This window comes from Sinohyriopsis cumingii, chromosome 1, assembly GCF_028554795.1.
Source record: "Sinohyriopsis cumingii isolate HCF-2022 chromosome 1, ASM2855479v2, whole genome shotgun sequence".
Taxonomy (NCBI): domain Eukaryota; kingdom Metazoa; phylum Mollusca; class Bivalvia; order Unionida; family Unionidae; genus Sinohyriopsis; species Sinohyriopsis cumingii.
In genome coordinates this window covers 62,998,756-63,021,846 of record NC_142961.1, presented here as the reverse complement: position 1 = coordinate 63,021,846, position 23,091 = coordinate 62,998,756, and the positions used below count along the sequence as shown (strand labels likewise).

At 34.0% G+C, this 23,091-nt stretch overlaps 1 protein-coding gene across 1 annotated transcript; it reads left to right on the top strand.

The window, feature by feature from the left end:
• Nucleotides 1–8,214: 8,214 nt before the first annotated feature.
• LOC149806985 (CD151 antigen-like) lies at nucleotides 8,215–23,091 on the top strand. The gene is made up of 9 exons (XM_089932892.1): nucleotides 8,215–8,429; nucleotides 11,876–11,946; nucleotides 12,786–12,986; nucleotides 13,317–13,391; nucleotides 15,381–15,494; nucleotides 16,105–16,195; nucleotides 17,951–18,093; nucleotides 20,387–20,470; nucleotides 21,911–23,091. Exons 1-9 carry the CDS (start codon nucleotides 8,387–8,389, stop codon nucleotides 21,971–21,973), a joined length of 885 nt encoding a protein of 294 aa, XP_089789018.1. The 5' UTR covers nucleotides 8,215–8,386; the 3' UTR covers nucleotides 21,974–23,091.

The window sequence follows — 23,091 nt, the reverse complement described above, 5'->3', positions numbered from 1 at the left end:
TTTAATATTTTTAATTTGTCGGTATGTAATGCTCTAATTGTTTATTCAACGAATTACTCTTGATACACACGTTTTAATGTTGGCTGGCATAATTGTGCATGCTAAGTGTACCTTACACACATAGAAAGAGATTTTCAAATATCAATGTATGAAACTGTCCTTTAAAGCAACACATTAATTGAATTGTTTGCATACAAGATATAAGATACGTTGTTCAAAGATGTCGATAGTTGAAATAGCGTGAAACTAAACGAGCTGTTTTGCTACAAACAAGCTGTCTCACGGGAAATATAAAAGCATACCTATCATTTAGTGACAAAGAAAAACTAAGTGGCTCTTTTGGTTTTGTGAAGTAACATTTCGGGTTCTTTGATCACTTTGTTTTCGCTTTCATTTTGTCTTCGCTATATTTCATTTAATTTAAATGAAGCTTGGAAAGTTAAATGACCATGATGCTGAGAGTTTCATTTGCAAGATGACTTGCAAATTAATTTTCAACAGTGAAAAGTAATTTGAAATCTGTGTAAATTAAAAATGATTTCAATATATGTTCAACATATAAGGAAGAAAATATGTGAGTAGTATAAAACAAGTGGCTACAGCAAACCTTGTCGAAATACGTTCAGTAGAATACAGAAAAAGAAAGAGGGATTGTTTTTTTTTTAATATAAATTATGACAAAGAGTACACGAGAAAATGGAGAGAATAAAACAATAAGCACTATAATACATATTTTTGGCAAAGAAACCACAATCAAAAGCTGATTAAATGAGATATCTTAACATATCTTTTTACAGACACTAAAAGACGACATTGAATCAGATACATCGATCCAAATGTTGAGTGTTCTGTCAATTTATATTTTCATAGATGTTTAAAGTTCAAAAAACGTGAATATATCAGAGATGATGACCTTTGGATTGATCATTTCATTCCATTTTTATCAACATTTAATTAGATGGATTCCCAAAAAGCATAACAAGCAAACGAATTCATTAATTTCTCCAACACAACATGTATGACATACAACGAAAACATACAACAGTGTTAAAATTGATAAATAAAGGTTGAATTATTACGAATAACAAACGTTATCCATGAGGACACTTTGAGCACAGTGGTCGGGTCTGGTTTCTCTGACAAATATTGTGCATAAGTGTGCCTTCACATGTTTACATGCCAACAATGTATGCTTGCAACGAGTTGTTTCTGACACGATTGTACCCTCTGGTAAACTCCTAGAGCATGATAAGCATCAACTCTTAACATAACAACTACTGTAGCGTGTGTGCCTGTGATTTGGATTTATATTTTAACGTAGATGTAACAATTTTTCAGTCATATCGCTACAGTGTGGCAATTTATAGTGATGTCTAGCACTGGGACATCATGTTGCAGACATGTACCATTAGTTAGTACCATTTTTGTAAGTCTTTGATATGACTAGGCCGGGGATCAAACCCACGACCTCCCGCATCCGAGGCGGACGCTCTAACCACTAGGCCATCGGAGCGGTAACTACTGTAACAATTGTTGTTATAGTGATAAATGCAAGAAAAACAAACCATCTGTACATTATTTAATAAGCATTTATTTTATGTTGGACTAAGCAAAAGCGTCGACGCTTTGCTTTGTATAGAGTCTTCCTTTGTGCCTTGCACCGTCTTGTAGGATTCTATTGTCGTGCTCTACGAGTCAATTTAAAGTGAATATGTTTGAAAGTTATTAAAGTGGCACACATTACAAATAAAGGTGTCACCAGTTATAATGTCTGTCATTTATAGCATATATCATGCTCAGAAATGGCGTTAAATTCCCAAGAACAACAAATACAACTAATATAAATTATCCCAGTCTGATTGATGATATTCCAGTAACGTATCTAATTCCATTTAAATTTATAAACGTCTATCAGGGCATTGTGAACTGCCATGTGTTTTGACTGGAAGAAACCTGCTAATCAAAGATGTCAAATAACAACATCTAACAATAATTTGGATATTTTAGAAGCTCTCACACTGAAAAAGATTTCATATATCTTCATTTTTTTATTATTTATATTTATCAAACCTTATTTTCATTCAGATGATTTTCGAATTATCTGTGTTTGTTTCTTTTGCAATAGCTATATTCAGTTAATGTTTATATTTGATAGAAAATGAGTTAGTCAAAGGAACTAAAAAAAAAAACCAACCAAAAGGAATAAGGAAACAAAATAAATATTGATATGTATGCAAATATACAAACAGTTAGGATCTGGAGAAAGCTAAAAAAAAGTAACATATCGTTTATCCAAAATGATTGGTTTTAAGCATTTGTTATCCACGCAAATTTAGGACATGTGTTTCCTTCAGTATAATAAACGAGAATGCTATCCTGCGCATAGCAGAGCAGACGAAACATATCCTACATATCAGTGTGATGCAACAGTTACTTGCAGACAGCAATACTGATCCCTGGGTATATCGAGGTACTCACAAAATTCATAAATGGACCGTTTGATGGCCAACTATTAGATCCCTAAATTATATTATTACCACGAAAAAGTCAAAACTGAGCTCTCCCTCCAGCAGTGAGAAGATTAAGGTGCTATGTAAATACTGCAGGTGTTGTCAATTTGAAAATAGCATGTACGAGATCTGATGCCGATATTTATGGAAACAATGAAGAGCTAATAAATAATCAGCAAAGAAGTTGACCCAACTAAAAAGGCTGCATCAAAAATTGCAAAGTGTGGAAAGTAAAAGAAGATTGCCATGATTTGGACATCTAACACATATGGAGGAAAATCATTGGGAACATATTGAGAAAAAAGAGTCAAAAGCCTGGGCAAAACTTAAACATCTGTTTAGAAGAAAATGTGTCGATTTACTTCCATAGCTACTGCATTGAATATGACTATCAACTGTAGCAGTGTATATCGCAAATTTTGCGAAACGTTTAGTAGAGGTTGGGAAAATAAATGACGATAGTGCTACATTAGGAGCCAAAGCATTTTCTTTACTTTACAAAATAAAAATAGTGTTAATGTATATTAGCAATTTTTGTTTGAGTAAGCTACTAGAAAATCAGCAGACCGTTCTGGTGGTCGAGAGGTTAGAGCGTCTACCTCGGATGCGGGAGGTCGCTGGTTTGAGTCCCGGCCAAGTCATACCAAAGACTTATGAGAATGGTACTTGCAGATGCCTCGCTAGGAACTCAGCATCAAGAGGTTAGTGTCAGCCTCGTGTCAGGATAATGTGACTGGGTGGGACATCATGCTACATGTCTGCGGCATGATGCCCCAGTGCTAGACATTACGATAAACTGTCACACTGCAGACATCGTATCGATATGACTGAAATATTGTTAAAGCTATGTTAAAAATCCAAATCACACACACACACACACACACACACACACACACACACAGAGAAAATCAGCAGGATTATTAAGAATTATTATAACTGCAAAACACCGGCTTTATCTCCTTTCTAGTTGGAGATTATTACTTTAATAATATGTAGTTAGTTTGCCTGCTATCAGGATGCTATTATAATAATTTGTCGCTAGTGGGCCTGCTATCAGGATCTTTGTTCTTAGGTAAAAACGAAGCATCCAGCAGGTCTGAACGGAACTCGCGTCCATATAACAAGTCTGCTTTCAGGTCACATTGGCTGCAACATTATTGTCCACTGCTAGCTTAAAAAGTAAATTATATCAGATCATGCTACCATTAGTAACAATATCAATTATTGTATGTTTATTTCACGATCAGTATCTTTTTGTCTAAGGTTTTTAAATTATCATGTATCATTGAACGTGCACTGGAGTTGCCGCTCGAACCTCATCGTATCATTCCTGGATTTAACATTGCAATGCCTTCATTGACAGTCCATAACTATCATGCAGAGACAAAATATTAAGTCCACCCTTTTTTCCTCCTCTGCGATGATGAACGTGCTAAAAAGTACCATTTCATCTTAATTTCTTATGTAAGTACATTCAATCATTTGATATATCTCCTCGATAGCTAACTGTTCCATTCGATCGTAGCACCGCAAAATACTGATCAATAGTGTTCCATGATTTATCTCCAGTTACGATGAAGAGGAATGTTAAAATCGTTGCAGCTAACTCCAAACTGATTTGGGGCCCCGAGTGGCCGAGTGGTCTAAAGCACTCTCCGTTACGGATCACTGCCATCTCACCTCTGTCTGCGTGGGTTCGAGTCTCGGATTCAGCCAATGTGGGTATGTGCGAAAGCTTGCCAGTAGCTTCTCGTGGGTCGGTGGTTCTTTCTGGGGTTTTCCTGGGTTCTTCCTCCACCATTAATACTGGCAGCCATGTATAGCCTATACTGTGCTGAAAAATGGCGTTAAAACCCTACAACAACAACAACAACAACGAAACTGATTTATAGCTGTACAGGTATTGTTTACTTTAAGGACCGATGCCACAACATAAAAGGTCCCATCATGCAACCGGTGTCAATGTCACCCGGCACGGTGTCGACCTAATGCTACTCTTTGCTGTCTGATTTTATTATTTCACTTTAATTGTCGTTTCAATAAATATTGAAAGCCAGGTGCAACTTTAGAATTGTCCAGGAAACATTTGACATGCAATATGACTGACCAGCAATATACACGATCAGCGGTATGCAGTAGCAAAGAGTGTGTCAATTAGCATACAATGTACAACACAACGTCAATGAAATATTAACAACAGCCTTTGACACGTAATTTTACTGCCATGATAAGGAAACGACACCAGTCAATCCATTAATTTCAAAAAGCAAAACGAGTGTTCCATCAGCAACATTTTGCCGGTTGGACGCAAATTTCATCTGTTAAAAGCTTGTATATTATACAAATCATTGAGATAACAATTTTATCGTCTGAAAGTTAACATCGAGCCGGCAAAACATATTTAACTATGTGACATTTATCTTTTAACAAAGGAAATCTCATAACAACATGATTCCATCTTCATTGCGTGGCCCAAGTGATTAAACAGAAAGCAAACTGTCACTTCACAAACTGTGGTCTGTATCTCTTCAAAGAGTTGCCATTGTCATATCCTGAAGTGTTGTTTTAAGGAACATAAATGGCTTCTAAGAGAAACAAAGAGTTTCAGTAAAATTATATCTCGGTAAATGCATTCGCTATACTAACATGCTTTTTATGTTAATCTGAATCGTTTGACTAGAGACGCGTGATGCTTTTAGTATTTTTTTAAAATCCGAAATCCATTATTTAAAGTTAAAAAATAATAAGACCATATTCTTATGCAAATGCACTGAGACTTTATTAACTGTTTTCCACATTCCTATTAAATTCTATTTTAATTCTGTATCTAATATTATCATTTTCTGAATTTTTATTTCTTTTGCATTTCACTTGCAGCATTTTAGAAACGAGGGTATCCCTAGTATTGATTGCACCATTTATTCATGTAGTAAAATTTAAACTATTACCAGACGTCAAAATGAAATTTATGCGAAACGTTTTTATTCACAATTTGTATACACTGTTAAAGGTGGACTAAATCTCATTTCATTCGTGTGGTGTACAGATATATTCCCCTGTCAACTTGTTTTGGTTAATTTAGCCATACTGTTCTTGAACATACAGTTTTACGGATGCATTAAAATTACACACGTGTAATGGGTATTATTACACACGTGCCGTTGGCAAGAATTCTATAACTTTGTAAAAATTGTAGAGAAATTATTTTGTCCAAATGATTGCGTCAACATGTATGTTATTTCCATTCTTTCTCATTTTGCTCAACGTACAAAGACTAGCAGAATAGTGGCATTATGGTGCTAATTAAAGTTTTAAGTTCGAAAAATGTAAAATGATTTCACAACAATTTTAGAAAGATAGAAATGTGGCAAATAAATGCAAGTATGAGTCACAAGATAAAATATGAAACGTAAAGATATTACAATTCTGTAATCTGTATATAAAATAAAAAAATCAATTTAATGCATGTTAATCCTTAAAACATATCAACCGATCTATCGATCTATCGATCGAGAGATAGAGTCCTTTTAAATAATATAACAACTAGGCATACATTTTTCAATAATTTTGCAGGATAACTCTTTTGTATGAAATCATTACATACACTGATGCTTTGCAATGTATCCATACCGCCATTCCGAACTGTTAAATTCGTTCATTAAATTTCTAGAGGCTTACTACACTCGTGGATTAAAGTCTCGTCTTGGCCGACGTGGTCACGTGAGAACGCTTGCCAGTTGCTTCCCGTGGGTCGGTGGTTCTTCCCTGGTTTTTCCTCCAACAAATATACTGGCGGCCATGTGAAGCTTAAGTTGTGCTCCAAAATGGCTTTAAACCCACACAACCAATAACCATCACTTTGTCCCTAAAAAGCATTACTGTTTTTTTTCTGACAACATCATGTGTGTGTATGCGTGTGTGTGTGTGTGTGTGTGTGTGTGTGTGTATTTTGGAGGATATATCTGACTTCAACACCAATTAGCTTCAGTGAACGCTGGTGTGCTAAGGTATGAGATTTTCACGTGTAATCATCTCATATTTTTGTACCCCAGGGTTGCTACGACCAGTTTACAGTTTTAATGTGCAAAGTATATGCTTTATAGAAAAATGTTACGTATATTTCATTTAATTATATCTGATTTAATATATATTTATTTCAATTGATTTGTGTGTCAATTTTTTATTTTTTATTTTTCATTACATGATATTCTAATGTAAATTTATTCACTAGGGATGATACTTTTTCAGAAAATAATTTGACCTTGACTGTTAGTTTATAAACACCATGTGTTGATCTAAATCCTGACCTTGTTTCAAAATTTTTAGCAATCACGTAAACAAGTTCTATCTTTATTTTACAATAATTGGTTGTTGTCGAGGTATTGATGAAACTTCGTGTTTAAGATGTAAACAATTTGTTTAATTTTTTTATTTCTTAGAGTAAAATGATTGATTTTCGTCAGGGTCACAATGGGTGTACGTGACCTTTAACAAGTACCTAATTTCTATGAGCTTCGAGAACATGATCACATGACCGCATGTTTACGTTTAGAAGACGATATAACCTATGTTTTACAGAATTATTCTTAGTAGAAGCTGGGCTGTTACACTGGAAGTTGTATGTTGTGCTGTTTGGGGTTATTTACAATTACTTGGATTGGAATTATTGCAAATTACTGGGATTCAAAAGGATTAATTCTGTTAGCTTTCTGGAAAATACGTGTGCTCATGTAAAATTGTTGAACAAGGTCAGTTTTTAAAAAAATAAAAATTCATTCCTCTATCAGAAACCGGAGTGATAATTCTTGTTTCTACAAAAAACTGTAGAATTCAACACTACATATTTCACCATACGTAATCTTATTCCATCATGGATTCTTCGTCGGGATTCGAACTAGAAATCAGTAGAACATTTTATTATTAGGACTACTAAAATTTTATTCTTGATTTATTCTTGGATTATTTTTTGGATTTAATTCTTAAAACCGTAAGTAAATGAATATTTCGTTTTTACAAAAATTTGCAGGGAAATAAATTATTGTATTTTTTCAAAGCTTGTTGGTTTCACTCTTTCTTGCGTCACTGTTTATTCGAACCTAAACACGTGGCATAAGAAAACTAACATGGAAACTTTGTACTATAATGATTTGCATTCATGTAAGAATTTAGGAAGCTAAATTCAAGCGAAACTTAACAGAAACCAAATCTTACCTACCACAGAATAATATCTGATTCATGAATTTCAGAAACGAACCCAACTAGTTAATATTTTTCTAGAGGTTGTTTAAATACAAGTTACTTAACTTGCCTACTTAATTTTCGGTGATAAACTATTTTCCCCAAAGACTACATTTTGTTTTAAATATCAGATTCCTGATATAAAATGTCTTTGCAAGATTTATCTATTGCGATCTTCCGGTCCAAAATAATTAGATAACAAAACAGACAGCACACGATATTTATAATTCTTCTCTCGGAGATGGCGGCGTTAGCACTGTAAGAAATCCAGCGTCAAAATTGTTGTCAAGTCTTTTTAACACAGCGTGCAGCGTAAGTAATACCAAGGCGAAACATACTGTTCCTCGCAAACACTGATATTTCTGGTTGTTTGTCCTGTTAAAACTTTACATTACATTTACTTCTTTTTAAAAAATTTTAATGTTGCCCTCATACATGGCTAACCAAGAAGATATCCTCCTTTTGAACACGGTCTATATCACTGCAATCAGGAAATGCTTTTGATTCTTGAAACTTCCGGTTGCGAAAGGGAGGCTCGACAGATAAATGCCCAGCCCTGTCTGGGTAAAATCATTCATTTGCTATCGATCATTACTAAATAGGATAACCTGCAGCACAGATCCATCAAGCACACGTCCATGTTTTCAGACGAATCGTATAAGCCAACCCGCAGCAGATTTGGTAAGATTTTTATAATGTTTATATCAGTGACTCTTATATTTCATTATAGAAGGTAAGCTTATCTTGTTCTCCGATTGTGTCTTTCTATAATGTCTTTTTCTAATTATATTTGTGCTATTGAATGAAGCATTTAAATTTGCATTGCATCAAATGATCATTTTAAGAAGATTTAACTACTCTTAAGAAAATAAAGCAGGTGGTTTGGGAGATAATTTCAACAACTGGAGTTCGACATTATACCTCTAAACAGCATAATGGAGAAATTTCTAATTATTATTTGCCCACTATTTTCGGTTAGGTTATTAAGAGTGACTCGTATAGTATAAAGCACCAATTCTATTGGAACATGTTTCATTATTGTAACGAATAGTTCCTTGGCGTTCTCCACATTCCTGTCACTTACGATATCAATGACGAGACAGTTTTCTTTTTTTAAGCTTCTCACAAGTCTTGATTAATTAGCAAGATATGGATTTTCTAATTGTTCATAGTGGAAGAGAAGTTGTTGTTAGATCATAGTTTACTTCCAAGTGTATTTTCGTCATCCTATCTTTTCAAATGAAGTCGCGAAATTTTATTGATATTTTATACAATAATTTCCCAATATCCAGTCAGCTTTATTCGATAATTTCATTAGCTATTTAGTAAATAATTAAAGTTCATTCAGCGTGTCCTCTGTTAATTGATTAGCAACGTTGATCACTTCGTTTTCTTTTTGGATCTTCGCCTTTCAATAATTCTATTAAATTAGTTTTATGTTTACGTTTATATTTTGTTTAATCGAAATGGGTAATTTTCTTGTGATGTTTTTAAAATCAGTTGATGTTCCAGGTGAATTATTAATTTCCGAAAGTATTACAACTTGTAACGCAGAAAGAATCTCAGAAACCCCCCAACCCCAAACTACCTCCCCAAAAACACCCCAAGACCCTCCCCAACCAAACATTTTCTCTCGAGTATATTTCTTTTTAATGTGCTCATATTATTGACTGAAAATTCAAAGATATTTGCAGTTAACCACGTGATATAACAATGATAAGCACAGAGCATAATGTTCTTTAGCCTTTATTAAATACAAATATGTTTACACTGGGTCTCAATGCAGAGACTTCAAGAAGTGCAAAGTAATTAAATCGGTATACATGTACATACACTGAAATGCCCTTTGGACATATTAAACATTTCCTATACGCTGATATGTGTCAATCAAATTTACTCAAATAATTGCCCTAGGCAGACGCTGCTTGCAAGATAACCTCTCCCTGCACGTGTACACGGAAATGAATTAAACTAAGCCGTTCACTCGTCTAGGATTGAATTTACAAACGATGACTAAGTCGTTCACTCGTCTAGGATTGAATTTACAAACGATGACTAGTGCTTGAATTACATATCACTTATGTCACCAGTTGTGAATTATCAGCAACAGTTTGGAACATCACTATGAGCACGTTAGTTTGTATTTCTCAAGGATATTGTTGTCCTTGAGCAATGCAATTGAGCAATACAATTTTCTTCATAACCAAATGAGTCCATTTTAAATTAAAGCTAATATGTTAGTCGTAGCCAAAATCTGATAAGATTTTTTTTTATCCCATTTATATAGTGACTTTATTCTAGCAAAAATAAATTACGATTTAAAGATTTACTTGTGGCATGCATCGCATGGTACTCCTGCTGTGTTTACTGTAAAGATTATTAAAATGACAAGACTCAGACACGTATTTACCACTTTTGCCGGTTTCAGTATTTGCTGACTGTCTCACATAGACTGTACTGTTATTTATATTGAGTGTATTGTATTTAGGTCCATGATCGAATATGGTTTAGTGGACTGTTAATGCGCTTTGCAAAGAAAATCAAAGATAACAGCTAACAATGTTTAATTCCACAATCACCTAGGCTCAGATACACATAATAGAAAGACTTTCTGGTAGCATATGAAACGTTCTGGTAGTATATGAAATCCTAACGCCAGGACATCTTAGGCATTTCTCCATTTTAAGAAAATTAAATTAATGGTATATAACGGTGTCTTCGTTGACCACTTCCAATCTGTAGCTAACAAAGTTGATTATATTAATATGGCTTCCATGAATATGCTTCCTTTGATAGTTAATTTCAAAGGGATTGAGAATCTTCTCTCCAAAATCGATCATTTGAAGGCCAACGGTCAAGAGAATTCTCCAGATTTGATAGCAAAATAATGTGCAGCGTATTTAGTGGTCTTTAAGAAATGTGTAAACGGCCAGTTGATATTAGATTTCTCTTTGCTGACTGTCTTCATAAAGATACAATTTTATCAGAAACATATTTGGATTATTCAGAAGAAATGAAGCATTGACAACATTAAATCATGGCTTGCTTTTACGTTTCTCTTGTAAAATGCATCTGCCTCTCTATTTTTCATGATTATTTTGATATGGTTTCTCATCACGTAGTATTGCACAAATTAGAGGATTATAGGATTAGTGGATTTGGACTTAATCACTTAAAGATACATGTAAGTTGCAGTCGATGGTGACCACTCCGAATCAGTGGTGTACCACAGGGCATTGCCATTGGTCCTATATGTTATTTGAGTTACACATATGAACTTTTTCTTTCTGTTCAATCCTAAATAGGCTTTTTGTGGATAACCAACTACTAAAAAAAACCAAATTATAATTTGAGATACCTCAACACCTCAAGGAACTGGGGTCATATTATGGGCATATATAGTAGGTCATCCTATTGTCTTTGCCCTAGGGTGCCTCGTTCTTTAGATCATCCGATTTCTTTGTCCTAAGGGGCCACGTTCTTAAAAATGACCAAGAGAAACTTTATATTGTGTTTTGGTTTAACAGTGTTAAACCAATGAAACAGGGGTCAAATATCAACACACATACAGTAAATATCTCTCTATCTTTTATTATGAATAAACCGTAATTATTTGCTCAATAACTCCAGCAAATATTTATATCCATGTATGTGGATGCAGACTTCAAAAAGTAATATCGTACCTCTGCTGACATTTATATTGCCTGTTGTACTAATGTCAAATGGTATTGAACTATATAAATCCACAGAATCCAAACTTTAATATATGTCTAAAAATGAATTGGCTAGCCATCGCAAATTCCCACGCTCTTTACTGCTAATTCCTGATTGCCCTGCTTAGCTTGGAAAACACCGTATTCACTACACCCCCTGGAAGTGACCGTAAGTCATAATGCAGACTAAACGATCATGGGTGCTCACACACACACGCACGAACGCACATACATATCATGGTCAGAAAAAAATAAAAACTTTTTTAAATAATGAAAATGTGTGTACCTCTGAAAACTAACCCCTTCCAGAGACTCAAGGTTGAGGTGTGAGACAAGGGCAAACTCCGACCACAACCCACCCTACCGCGCCCACTTTTGAGTGTGATTTTTTAAAAATTTTTTTATTTATTTCAGATAAAAGAGATATGGGTAGTTTAACGAAATGCCTTCGATATGGGACATTGATCTTCACCGTCATCATATTTGTAAGTATATTCTCATTTTCAAGGAGATAAACAAGCCACTCTATCTGAGAAGAAATTAATATTAAAAGCTCAACATCACCTAAATAAAAAAAACACCTAAGTCACTTCCTTGTATGGTTGTTTTTTTTTTAAAGTTAGTACTTTGTCAAGATATGCAGGTCAGTTTCTTTAGGATTCTCAGTTCAATACAACCAAGCAAAATCTTTCAAGCTGTCTGCCTGCAATATATTTCCATGGATGGATACATGCTTACATTAATGTAATCACAACGATCAAATCACATGTATGTATGTATGTATGTATGTATGTATGTATGTATGTATGTATGTATGTATGTATGTATGTATGTATGTAGGCAGGCAGGCAGGTATGTATGTATGTATGTATGTATGCATGCATGTATGTATGTATGTATGTATGTATGTATGTATGTAGGTATGTATGTATGTATTCAAAAAGTATGCCATTATGTTCAAAATGTACCCGCTTCTAAATATTGTAAACCTTTTGTTCATTCTAATATAAATGTATGCTTCAATAATTGAGCAATGAAAAACATTCCAGAACAATGCTCTCTCTCTCTCTCTCTCTCTCTCTCTCTCTCTCTCTCTCTCTCACACACACACACACACACACGATGAAACATTTCTAGGTCATTCCTGATGGAAACCCGTTTCTGTTAATGCAAAGAAATTATACTATCAATTTATATCATGTAGTTTCACATTAACAGGTACTTTTTTGTGCTTACTTTATTTCTTTTGAAACAAATCTGTTTTCTCTATTTAATTAGTCACATATATAGATTACTCATGCTAATTAGTATCTGTTCTCTGCAGCTGGCCGGAGCCGGATTATTGGGTCTGGGTATCTACAGTCTTGCGTCAGAGTATGGAGCCAAACAGTTCTCTGAAGTTTTAGGTACCCAACTGTACCTCGTGTCCTCGTACGTGCTGCTCGTGTCTGGTGTGTGCCTAATTCTTGTGTCGTTCTGTGGAGGCTGCGGGGCCATCAGAAATAGCAGATGTCTTCTTGGAATAGTAGGATAAATAAAAATACTTCTTCTCATACTTTTCTTCTTCTACATACCACCTTTGTGTAACTTTTGTATTAATTTTGCGAGATAAAATTAAAATTCAAACTCAGGTACAATATAGTACTTGACAACACTTCACCAACTTATGCCATTTTGGTATATTACTAGGCAACTGTAATGCTTCAGTTTGATGTACATAGTGTGTGTGTGTGTGTGTGTGTGTGTGTTCAGAAAGTAAAGGCTTTCCATGAGATATCATAATTATCTCGTTCAAGATATTTGCAAGATTAAAGAGGTACTCAGTTTTAAACATCTTACATTTTTTGTTTTTCAGTTCATCTTCTTCATGTCTATTATGGTGATCGCCCTTATCGTCGCCGCCATCATAGTTTTTGTATTCCGAGACAGAGTGAGTACCATAGCAATAAGTAATGATTTTGCCATGCAGGCATTATTGATTTTGCATACCGGCCAGTTTTGCGTTATGTTTTACACTTTAAAACAAAAAAATAAACTTAAACGAACAATTCAACAAATAAGATTGGAAATATAGATAATAACGTATAATACTATGAATTACAACTGCTGGTCCTATATAAAATTTTCTATGTACGTTCGTTTATATCTAAGGAATCTGGAATGGCTGTGTATAGACGAGAATTAATTACTAAGTCGACATGTGGGTGTGCCTGCTACGCTTGTACGCCTATACCACAGACTTTGTTACATCATCTTTTGGTGATGTGTGCATGGTCGAGATGGTACAGGGATCGGTGCTTCAAGGCAAGCGATGGGTGATATTTATCTGTGGACCCGATTTTGATATTACGTAGAGTACGAATTAAAATTCTATAACCTGTATGTTAATGCTTGGTATTTATAAAAATACTGCAGGTATTATTAAGCATTTTCCTGTAGAATTCAGGGAGAACACTTTCCATTATATATATAAATATTGAGAGAGAGAGAGAGAGAGAGAGAGAGGTTTAGGCTCTTACAAAACGCTACAAGGAAAGAGTGAAGACAACTAGCTTTGTAAAATTCAACAAATAATTTATTTCCCGATATAATTAAGGTACAAATGAGAAAAAGAACCTACGGTTCTACGAATCAAATTAAAAATAGATCCAAAAATAATTCAAGAATTAAAAAATAGAAGTCTTAGTAATTAAAAGTCCTAATGAAATTGAGTTCGACTCCCGATGAAATCCAAAATGGAAGAGGATGACGTATGCTGTGTTCAGCGTCGTTCTGATATCTCAACAGTTCTTTGTTGAATCACAGTAAATAATATTCCAATTTGAATTATGTATAAATTTTCGATAACTGTCATTGTCTAAGAATTAATTTAGGGCACAAGTATTTCCAGGTAAAAATAATCTCTTGGAATCCAAATAATTTGAAGAAAAATTAAAAGTTCAACTCAAGCTGGTCACGAAAAAAACACCGTTAAGTGTCAATGATTTAAAGTCCGACTGACTAAATTCTCTATAGAAAACAGTTATACACTAATTTAAGACGCAAAACAGATTACCGTATAAGGGTCACATGCTCATGTTTCTAGAACAACATAGAAGTTTTTACATGCACAATACCACGTACTCCCAGTATGGCCTTGACTAAAACCAATGATTTTTACTGTGGGAAAGAATAATAAAAAACAATAAAAAAGGTGAGTGAATTTCTAGAAAATGTCAAATCCAGTAAATAAAGTTACATTATATTAGCATGTAATGGAATTTTTTTGTTTTTACAAACTAACAAACAACAATACAATTAAATCAAATATAAATTAAATCATATATATATATATATATATATATATATATATATATATATATATATATATATATATATATATATATATATCTGTGTGTGCGTGTGTGCGTATGTGTGTATGATACACATCCTTTCCTCAAGCTGAACTTCTTTTAAGCAATCAACAGTACCCAGTGATCTCTTTTGTCACGTCTGACAGGTGGCTGTTTAATGCAGGTTAGACTCTTTAACGATTTACATATTGTTCGCGATGATCTGGGTTAAATATGTTGCCATCTGGGGTCATTTCAGATGTCTAACAAAGTGATTAACTTAACGGTCATTTCAGATTTTTTACACAGTGATTAACTAATGGTCATTTTAGATGTATAACACAGGTATTAAGTTTATGGTAATTTCAGATGTCTAACAGAGTGATTAAATTAATGGTCATTTCATATGATTAACAGCGATTAACTTAATAGTCTTTTTAGATGTTTAACAGTGATTAGCTTAAAGGTCATTTCAGATAACTAACATAATGATTAACTTTACGATCATTTCAGATGTCTAACACAATGATTAACTTAATCGTCATTTTGAATGTCCGACAAAGTGATTAACTTAGTGGTCATTTCAGATGTCTAACACAGTGATTAACTCAATGGAAGATATCCTGTTACAACAGTATGGAGAGGCTGATACGCAAGATCACAAAGTTGTTACCGACATGTGGGATCTTATGCAAAGAGAGGTAGGATATGCTACCAGTCAAAATATTTTGCAGTCATTAAAATTTTGTGAATCCAGAGTTTTCAGCATATCAGCAACATATAAGTTTGATCACTAATGATTTTATACCCCTTTACCATGAAAAATATTTTCGCAGAATCTGTGTCCTTGTTTAATGTGCGAAAATATGCTCCTGAAAATTCTGGCTATGTTTAATTAAGTACCATATTCTCGAAAATTTCGTTGAGCATGGTACCCAACTTAAACATCCCATCTCTGCAATCGATACTTTCATGGAGGAACTTTACAGACTTTGGTGACAATTTCCTGCCTCCTTTTATGAATAATTCAAACGACAACAGCGCAGTCCAGCTGTTAAACATAATTTTACATTAATCAGCTTGAGTCGCCATGTTTTTCCTTCCAATATTTATTGTTTCGAAAACATGATGCTTTATATTTCGTTCTTTGTGATTTCATTACTTCGTCTATTTTTTTTTAAATGTTACACCACCTTTAGAGGGTGTTAGAATGTCCATAATCGTTGTTAATCACAGAACTAATTAATGTTTATATAAAATACTAGCAGACAAAGTTGGACATATATCAATTTTCCTTTGATTTCGTTTTAGCTTCATTGCTGTGGAGTGACTGGGGATATAAATTCTACAACTTCCTGGGCTTTGTACCGATATTCCAAATGGTACAAGAAGCACGAGTCAGGTAAACATTCATTTGATTTGCATATTTCGTGGAACATGTCTAAAGAGTCCTTCGGTATCCCAGATCAATGTTCATTAAAGATTTAAACTTTAATCTACCTTTACCTTTGTCATACCTTTAGCGCTGTGTATGCGAAATCACTGTCTAATCCAGTTTTACTGATCTTCATATCTGAGGAAAATGCTCCGTCCACTAGTGAAAGAAGCTATTAATACGATTGTGACAGTGACAATATCTTGCAAATGACGAACTAAAGGAGAGCGTTGCGGGACACATCTGGGAATATATCTCAGATAGTAGATCGTTCTTCTACATGCTGGAACGTTCTTAGTTTGAGTCTTAATTCTTCTTCCATGTTACCCGATTGTTATGAAGCTAATGGCTGTCCTGTTGTGATTCTACTTCCACCTGCCTCTTCATACATATATTCACCAACTACCACTAATGTTTATGCAAATATTGACCTACCGTAACGACTGGTATAAGTAATTTTCCTTTATCTCAATACAGCTTTTACTGATGAAAATATACACCAGGTCTTTGAAATTTCATACATGAAATAGATCTAAATTGTTCGCAGACTTGCCATATTTGCCACATTCTCTTTGTTTGTATCTGAAGGTAATTTGTCTCCAGATTTCTTCTCAGTCATTTTGGTTATTACAGTCTGGATGGTCTGTTTAGACGAGTGCTTGTAAGTTGCGGTCAAAATTGGTACTTAGTTACTGTATATAGTGCAAGTCTCTTAAGGACACACGGTACTAAATTGTATGGAAAAATGGGAACTACTCTGGAAATGGGCAAAGTTAAAATAGAGTATATATGGGTGTGGCTGGCATTTTTGGAATAAGTGTACCGCTCTTTGTAATACAAACTTATCGTTTCGTTAAAGCACGTTCATCTAGCACTTGTAAAACAATTTATTTGCCATATAAAATATTCGTTACGTAATATGTATTTTAAAAGAATACTGTAATTACCACATGTAATAGATTTTACTTCGGGAGAATGAAAATATTATATTCAGCTTCATTTTGACGGAGAAGCTAAATATTTTGCTTACTTAGGAAAAAGAATCTTTTGACAGCTTATTTTTGTTTTAACTGAAAAAATGTAGACATTGTTTTATGGATGGAATTTCAGTCCTTTAACAGTCTTGAGTTTGGAAAACTCATTACTGAAATTAGTACCCGACTCTTTAGTGCGGAATTGAAAACACATGTTTCAAACACATTTAAGTCCAGAAAATGTCGCGACTCATATCCTCTTCTCTAGACAGAGGATGTCATCCAGGATGCATCTATACTGATAAATATAGGTTTGATCATGAGCACTCAGAAATGTAAAGTTATTGAATTTTTTTAGAACCATGGTGTATGCATAGGTTTACTATGGGAACTGAATTAGCACCGTGAGTCCTTAAGTGTGCTATATTAGCCTGTTTTGTATAAAGAAAGCTCTGTCACAATGCCCGCTATAATGATTTTTTTCTTTGTTTTTTTCACCCAAACAACACTTTCCTCTTGTTCGTAAAGGTGGGCGGCCGAGAGGGGGTCTGTTGTTGCTCGGTGTTCCACACATTGTAGAGGCAGCAACAACCGTTACCACTTATTTCATTATTTTATGTAGGTGCTAATTTTGTCTCTGTGATGCACATACATTAGTCGTGAGAGGGCGTTTATTTTTTTCACATCAGTGTTCTACAACAAAAGACACGGAATGCCATCCTCTGAACAGTCTATATTATTATTGCAGGAAAACCGTACGTTCCGCAGAGTTGCTGTAAGCCAGACGGAAGTACTAATATCTGTACTGGAATTGAGGATTTTAACGGACCCCCATCAAAAAAGCCTCCAGTTGATATCACGATGCAAATCAATCCTCACCTGTACACCAGGGTAAGCGCTGAAAAAAGAAACAGTTTTATGAAATAAACCAAAATTTTCTAGGTCATAAACAATATCGATTCACACGTTAAAAAAACATTTAAGTCAATTCTGGCCTGTTTTAAAAAAAATTGTAATATTAAAAAAATCAAAATAAACAATAAAAAACATCACGAGAATACGAAATATTGTATTTAAATGAAGAAAAGAAATTAAGGCCTAAATACACAACCCCAATTTAAAAAATTATAATTACACCTGGAAATTCATTGCTTTTGAAATATATAGAAAACATACGCATAATCAAATCCATGCTTTAAATATTCCACAAATAAATAACAAAAATAAAGAATCCACGAATAAATACACTTTGCGGAATCAGTGTTTTCTTTTGGTTTTATTTAAGGCTTGCTATTGTTTATAATCCTGATAGCCAAATAAAACCCAACATGTCACTGGATCATTTTGATAGAAGTTGTATGTGTTTCATCGTCCGAAAAAAGAAGAAAAAAAAAGATAAGAGAAGATAAAAGTAGCAAAGGATTGATAACGTAAGCGACTCGACGCTCCTACCTTTCATATTTGCATACATGTTCTTTCTGTGATTCGCTTTAGAGTGGTATTGGCCCTGTCCCCCTTTCCTCCCCTCAGCAGGCAATAGTCGTTGTAGTTATCTCATTAGAAGGACCTATTCGATGTTTCTTACCTTGCTGAATATATCAAATTCATATGACTAGTATCAATATGTAGCTGGATACAAACATAGAAATGAAAGCTATGTTTGCAACAGTTTTGACTAGGCTTAAAGTTTACAGAATATAAGACCATAACACAAATTTAGATAAAAAGGATAATGAATTCATTGTCTGAAACCCTTACTCTTTGACAATGCTGTCTAGACTACATAGGGAGAGCTACATTTCATTTTATGTTTTTTTGTATGTTCTAAGTTCCGATTGACGACTAAGAGATTTCTCTGCTGGACCTCGTTTCCATGATTACCCTAAGAAGTTAGGCGTTCAAGCCTTTAGGCAGCTTGATGGCTTCCAGCAGAGACAGAACTAATTTTCTGTGTCGAAAAGGTTAAAAATATTAATAATGGGATAAATTCACTTTGATTCATCCCATTTTGTTGAAAGTGTTACTGCAGTCGAAGTCATATATCTGTTCACTGATATACTTTTATTTTAATAAAGAAAAACAGAAAATGCAATCATAATTTGAAGATGCGTTTTTCTCACTCATGTGACAGAAACATTTAGCTTTAATGTTAATCCCGTTTTTCTTATCTTAGTCTGGTTGTTACAGACAGGTTGTCACACTCGTGTCCACGTGCTAGAAACTACTTTTAGAAAAAATCCGTTGTTTTCTGCTGTTACTGACGTAGTTGTTCTAAAATAAAACAACAAGAACAGCAAATATATAAAACAAAAACCCATATAGCAGCTTATAGCCTCTCCATTTTGAGAACACACCATACATATTTTGAGACAGACACACACACGCACACACTGTCGAGCTATGTGGTATTATGCTAGAAACTGTTTCGTTCCACACGTCGTGGTCAATTATATCCTACCTGCAGGCCTAACTCAGTAAATTTTCAGGTCAGCGGCATTAAATGTAGCTAAAAATACCTAACTAGTGTTAAATACTTCGTGTGAAAAGAATCATATACTGTTAGCTACATTTAATGACGCTGACCTGGAAGTTTACTGAGCTACATATAGGATAAAATTCGCAATGCTGTGTGGAACAAACTGTGACACAAAGCGCAGATCCATGCTCACAGACTATATACATCACTGACTACAAACCTGCAGACTTGCATTCTTAAAACTTTGTAAAACATCCTAAATAGCCCATTTGAATTAAACAGTGTAAACAATTGAAATTTCTGCACTTAATCATAGTGGTTCATTCTGATTCTACACGCTATTCCATAAGATTTCTACCTAGTGTATCATTGCACTTGTAATAGCAACACTTGCCATATTTCCACGAAAGAAAATAGACAAATGGACAAAAATGGTGAGAAAAATAATCTATGTCGGCGTTTGTACCAAGACAAGGAAATCCCAGTCGCGGGGTTACGTTATTTGTCTCTCCACTAGGCATATACTTGTGGGGAGACAACTAATATTTACCTTGACTGGGATTTCCTTGTCTCGGTCCAAACCACAACATAAATTATATTAATCTCCTACGTAGAAATCAGTTCATGCAATATATTCCTTATATACTTTTGGTCCGGCACAGTTGATATGTGCAATAATTATTATTCTTCGTTTATTTATTTGTTAAGGGATGCTATGATGAAATAGTTCACTACGTACTGGACCATGCCGTACTGATCGGTGCCTGTGCCATAATTGTTGTCGTTGCTTTGGTGAGTCCAAACTTACATGTCCTATCTATAGTTAATATCTTACCCCTCTACTTGACTTGTTATTTTATATAGTAAGAATATATGGAGGTTGCAAAAACAACGTTTTTATAATTCTCTTTTGTCACGTTGTGTACAGAGGCGTTGTATGAGACATGAATATACTTGTATGAATGTTTGGATCCTTACTCTCTCTCTCTCTCTCTCTCAGCGCTGACAGGTATAGGAAAAAAAAAATAGCTCTTCATTCATGCCAATGCCAAGAAAAGACGGTTAGAGGTCATTTTCACACGCACATATATCTTTCCTCTATAAAATTGCAAACTCACAAGTAAAGACATTCTACGTCACGGTACCACCATTTGACCAAGTGACTGTGGTAAAATCACGTCTTTCTCGATGGCCAGCTTGTGAGTAATAGCCGACAGTTAGGTCGTACGTTGTGGCATTTTTTTAGCCAATGAAATAGCTAGCAATGAATAAAGATGACATGCACTCAAAAATATTAACATGGGAATTGTACTTTATATATATATATATATATATATATATATATATATATATATATATATATATATATATATATATATATATATATATATATATATATATAAAACCCATTTCCAATGCTTACAAGCTAAGAAATTTGGGAATCGAGCTAAAGATTTTTTACCGTAAAGCTTTGAGTTTATTCCACTTTTTAAAGACAGTAACATTCGGTAACCATCCACTTTATTTAACATCCAGCCGTAACATGGGCATTGCTTAAAGATCTATAAATAATATTCCATTTGAGTTGACGTGACTTTTTATCATATTTGGATTGTGTTTCTTCATTTAATGGGGTTTATTACACTTTTGACTGCAATTTGAAGTTCATTACAGTTATTACTCGTTAGAGACTTTATTATACGAGGCTAAGATATCCACCGTTGCTTTTTATTATTCAACAACTATTGATAAATTTGTTCGCTAAGTATGTAATACTCTAAAATTCATGAAAATAAAAGATTTATTCAAGTGTACGACGCTACAGCTTAATACAGAAGAATGGCATGAAGTTCATATTATAACCGTCTGTCATCAAATGCGTAATAACGATTTATCACTGTGCATAAGAGGTCATTAAGTTACAGAATTATTATCAATCAGACACTAAGAAGTTTTATTTTTGTTAAAGAGTAAAACATTTGCTATATGCAAATACGATACAAGTACGAAAGACAGACATGGATGAGTGAGTCTGATTTAGGTATCGTGACATAACATGCATATTTCTTCATTTAATCTAGAGCGATTGACTGGCTATTTTATACCTTTTTGATATTTAAATGTGTTCCTAAATTTGCTTTGATTTTCTTGTGTGTACTAAACGTACATTGGACAGTGTTGTCAGTGTAAAAAAAAAATGTTTCTTATCCACACTTCACAATTTCATTTCAGCTTTTCGGTCTGGGCTTTTCTGTCTTCTTCTGCAGAAGGGCGGACATTAACAAATATTACTGAAGACGTTATATTCAAGTCTGGAGTAAGATGGATGATACTTCCAGAACATAATACATGTTCACGTTTCTCGTGACAAACTTTGAATAACAATAATTTTATTGCTCGTACTTTGTGATTGCATAACTTGCATTTTTACATTCATACACATATGTTTTGATAATTCCTTACGCAAGGCAAGCGGATTTGACAAGTTAAATACGACTATACAAAGGATGTTTTTTTTTTAAAGCCACTTTTTAGCACTCAACTTCATGAAGCAAACCTTTCATATTGACCATAGTTTAGGTTGTTGACGGACTTATGTATGAGTGTGTGGACATACAGATGCACACACATACGGACGCCAGAGGGAGGACTTTCCTTAAGCTGGGCTCTAAAAAAATCGAGGTTATATGTGCTGTAAGGGATTTTATTTAATGTAATTCACACTAGTAATTAAATACTTCGATAATGCCACATCAAAAAAACAAAGGTATGTGTGGTCTAATGAATATAATTATCCACATTTGTTTGATACATTTCTTCGATATCATGGACTTTAGTTAGAATAATGCTTATAGCTTAATTACCGTAACTTATGTGTAGGAAAATATCGCTATTTATCTTATTTTTTATACCGAGTTACACATATTCTTTTAGAAATATTAATCATTGTACCACTTTCACACAGTCAGTTTATAAAGATTAAGCGTTTGCAAGTCCTATGATATATATTTCTTTTTTGTGTGCTTGTGTTTTATACATAAAATATCTTACTTTTCTGACAAATTAGTGTGTAGAAGCTCATTGCAGTTATTTCTGAATAAATTTACAAGTTTACGAGTTTACTAATTCCGTTTCTTTCCATATTGTTAACAACAAGAATTATCAGTAATTGCATCCGCGTTATATGGTTACGAAAAAAGAAATATTATGTTTTGAGTTTTCAGATATTGATGATTCCCCAAAGGATTGGTTTTGCTGGTTTTGTTTTGTGTTTAGGGTACAACAATATATGACAAGTTTGAAACGACAAAATCACTCTGATTAGAATATACATGAATGCTAATATTTTGCATACTTTAAGAATTCAATTATCGAACTTGAAAGAGAATTTGATTAAATAATTAAAAACTCAT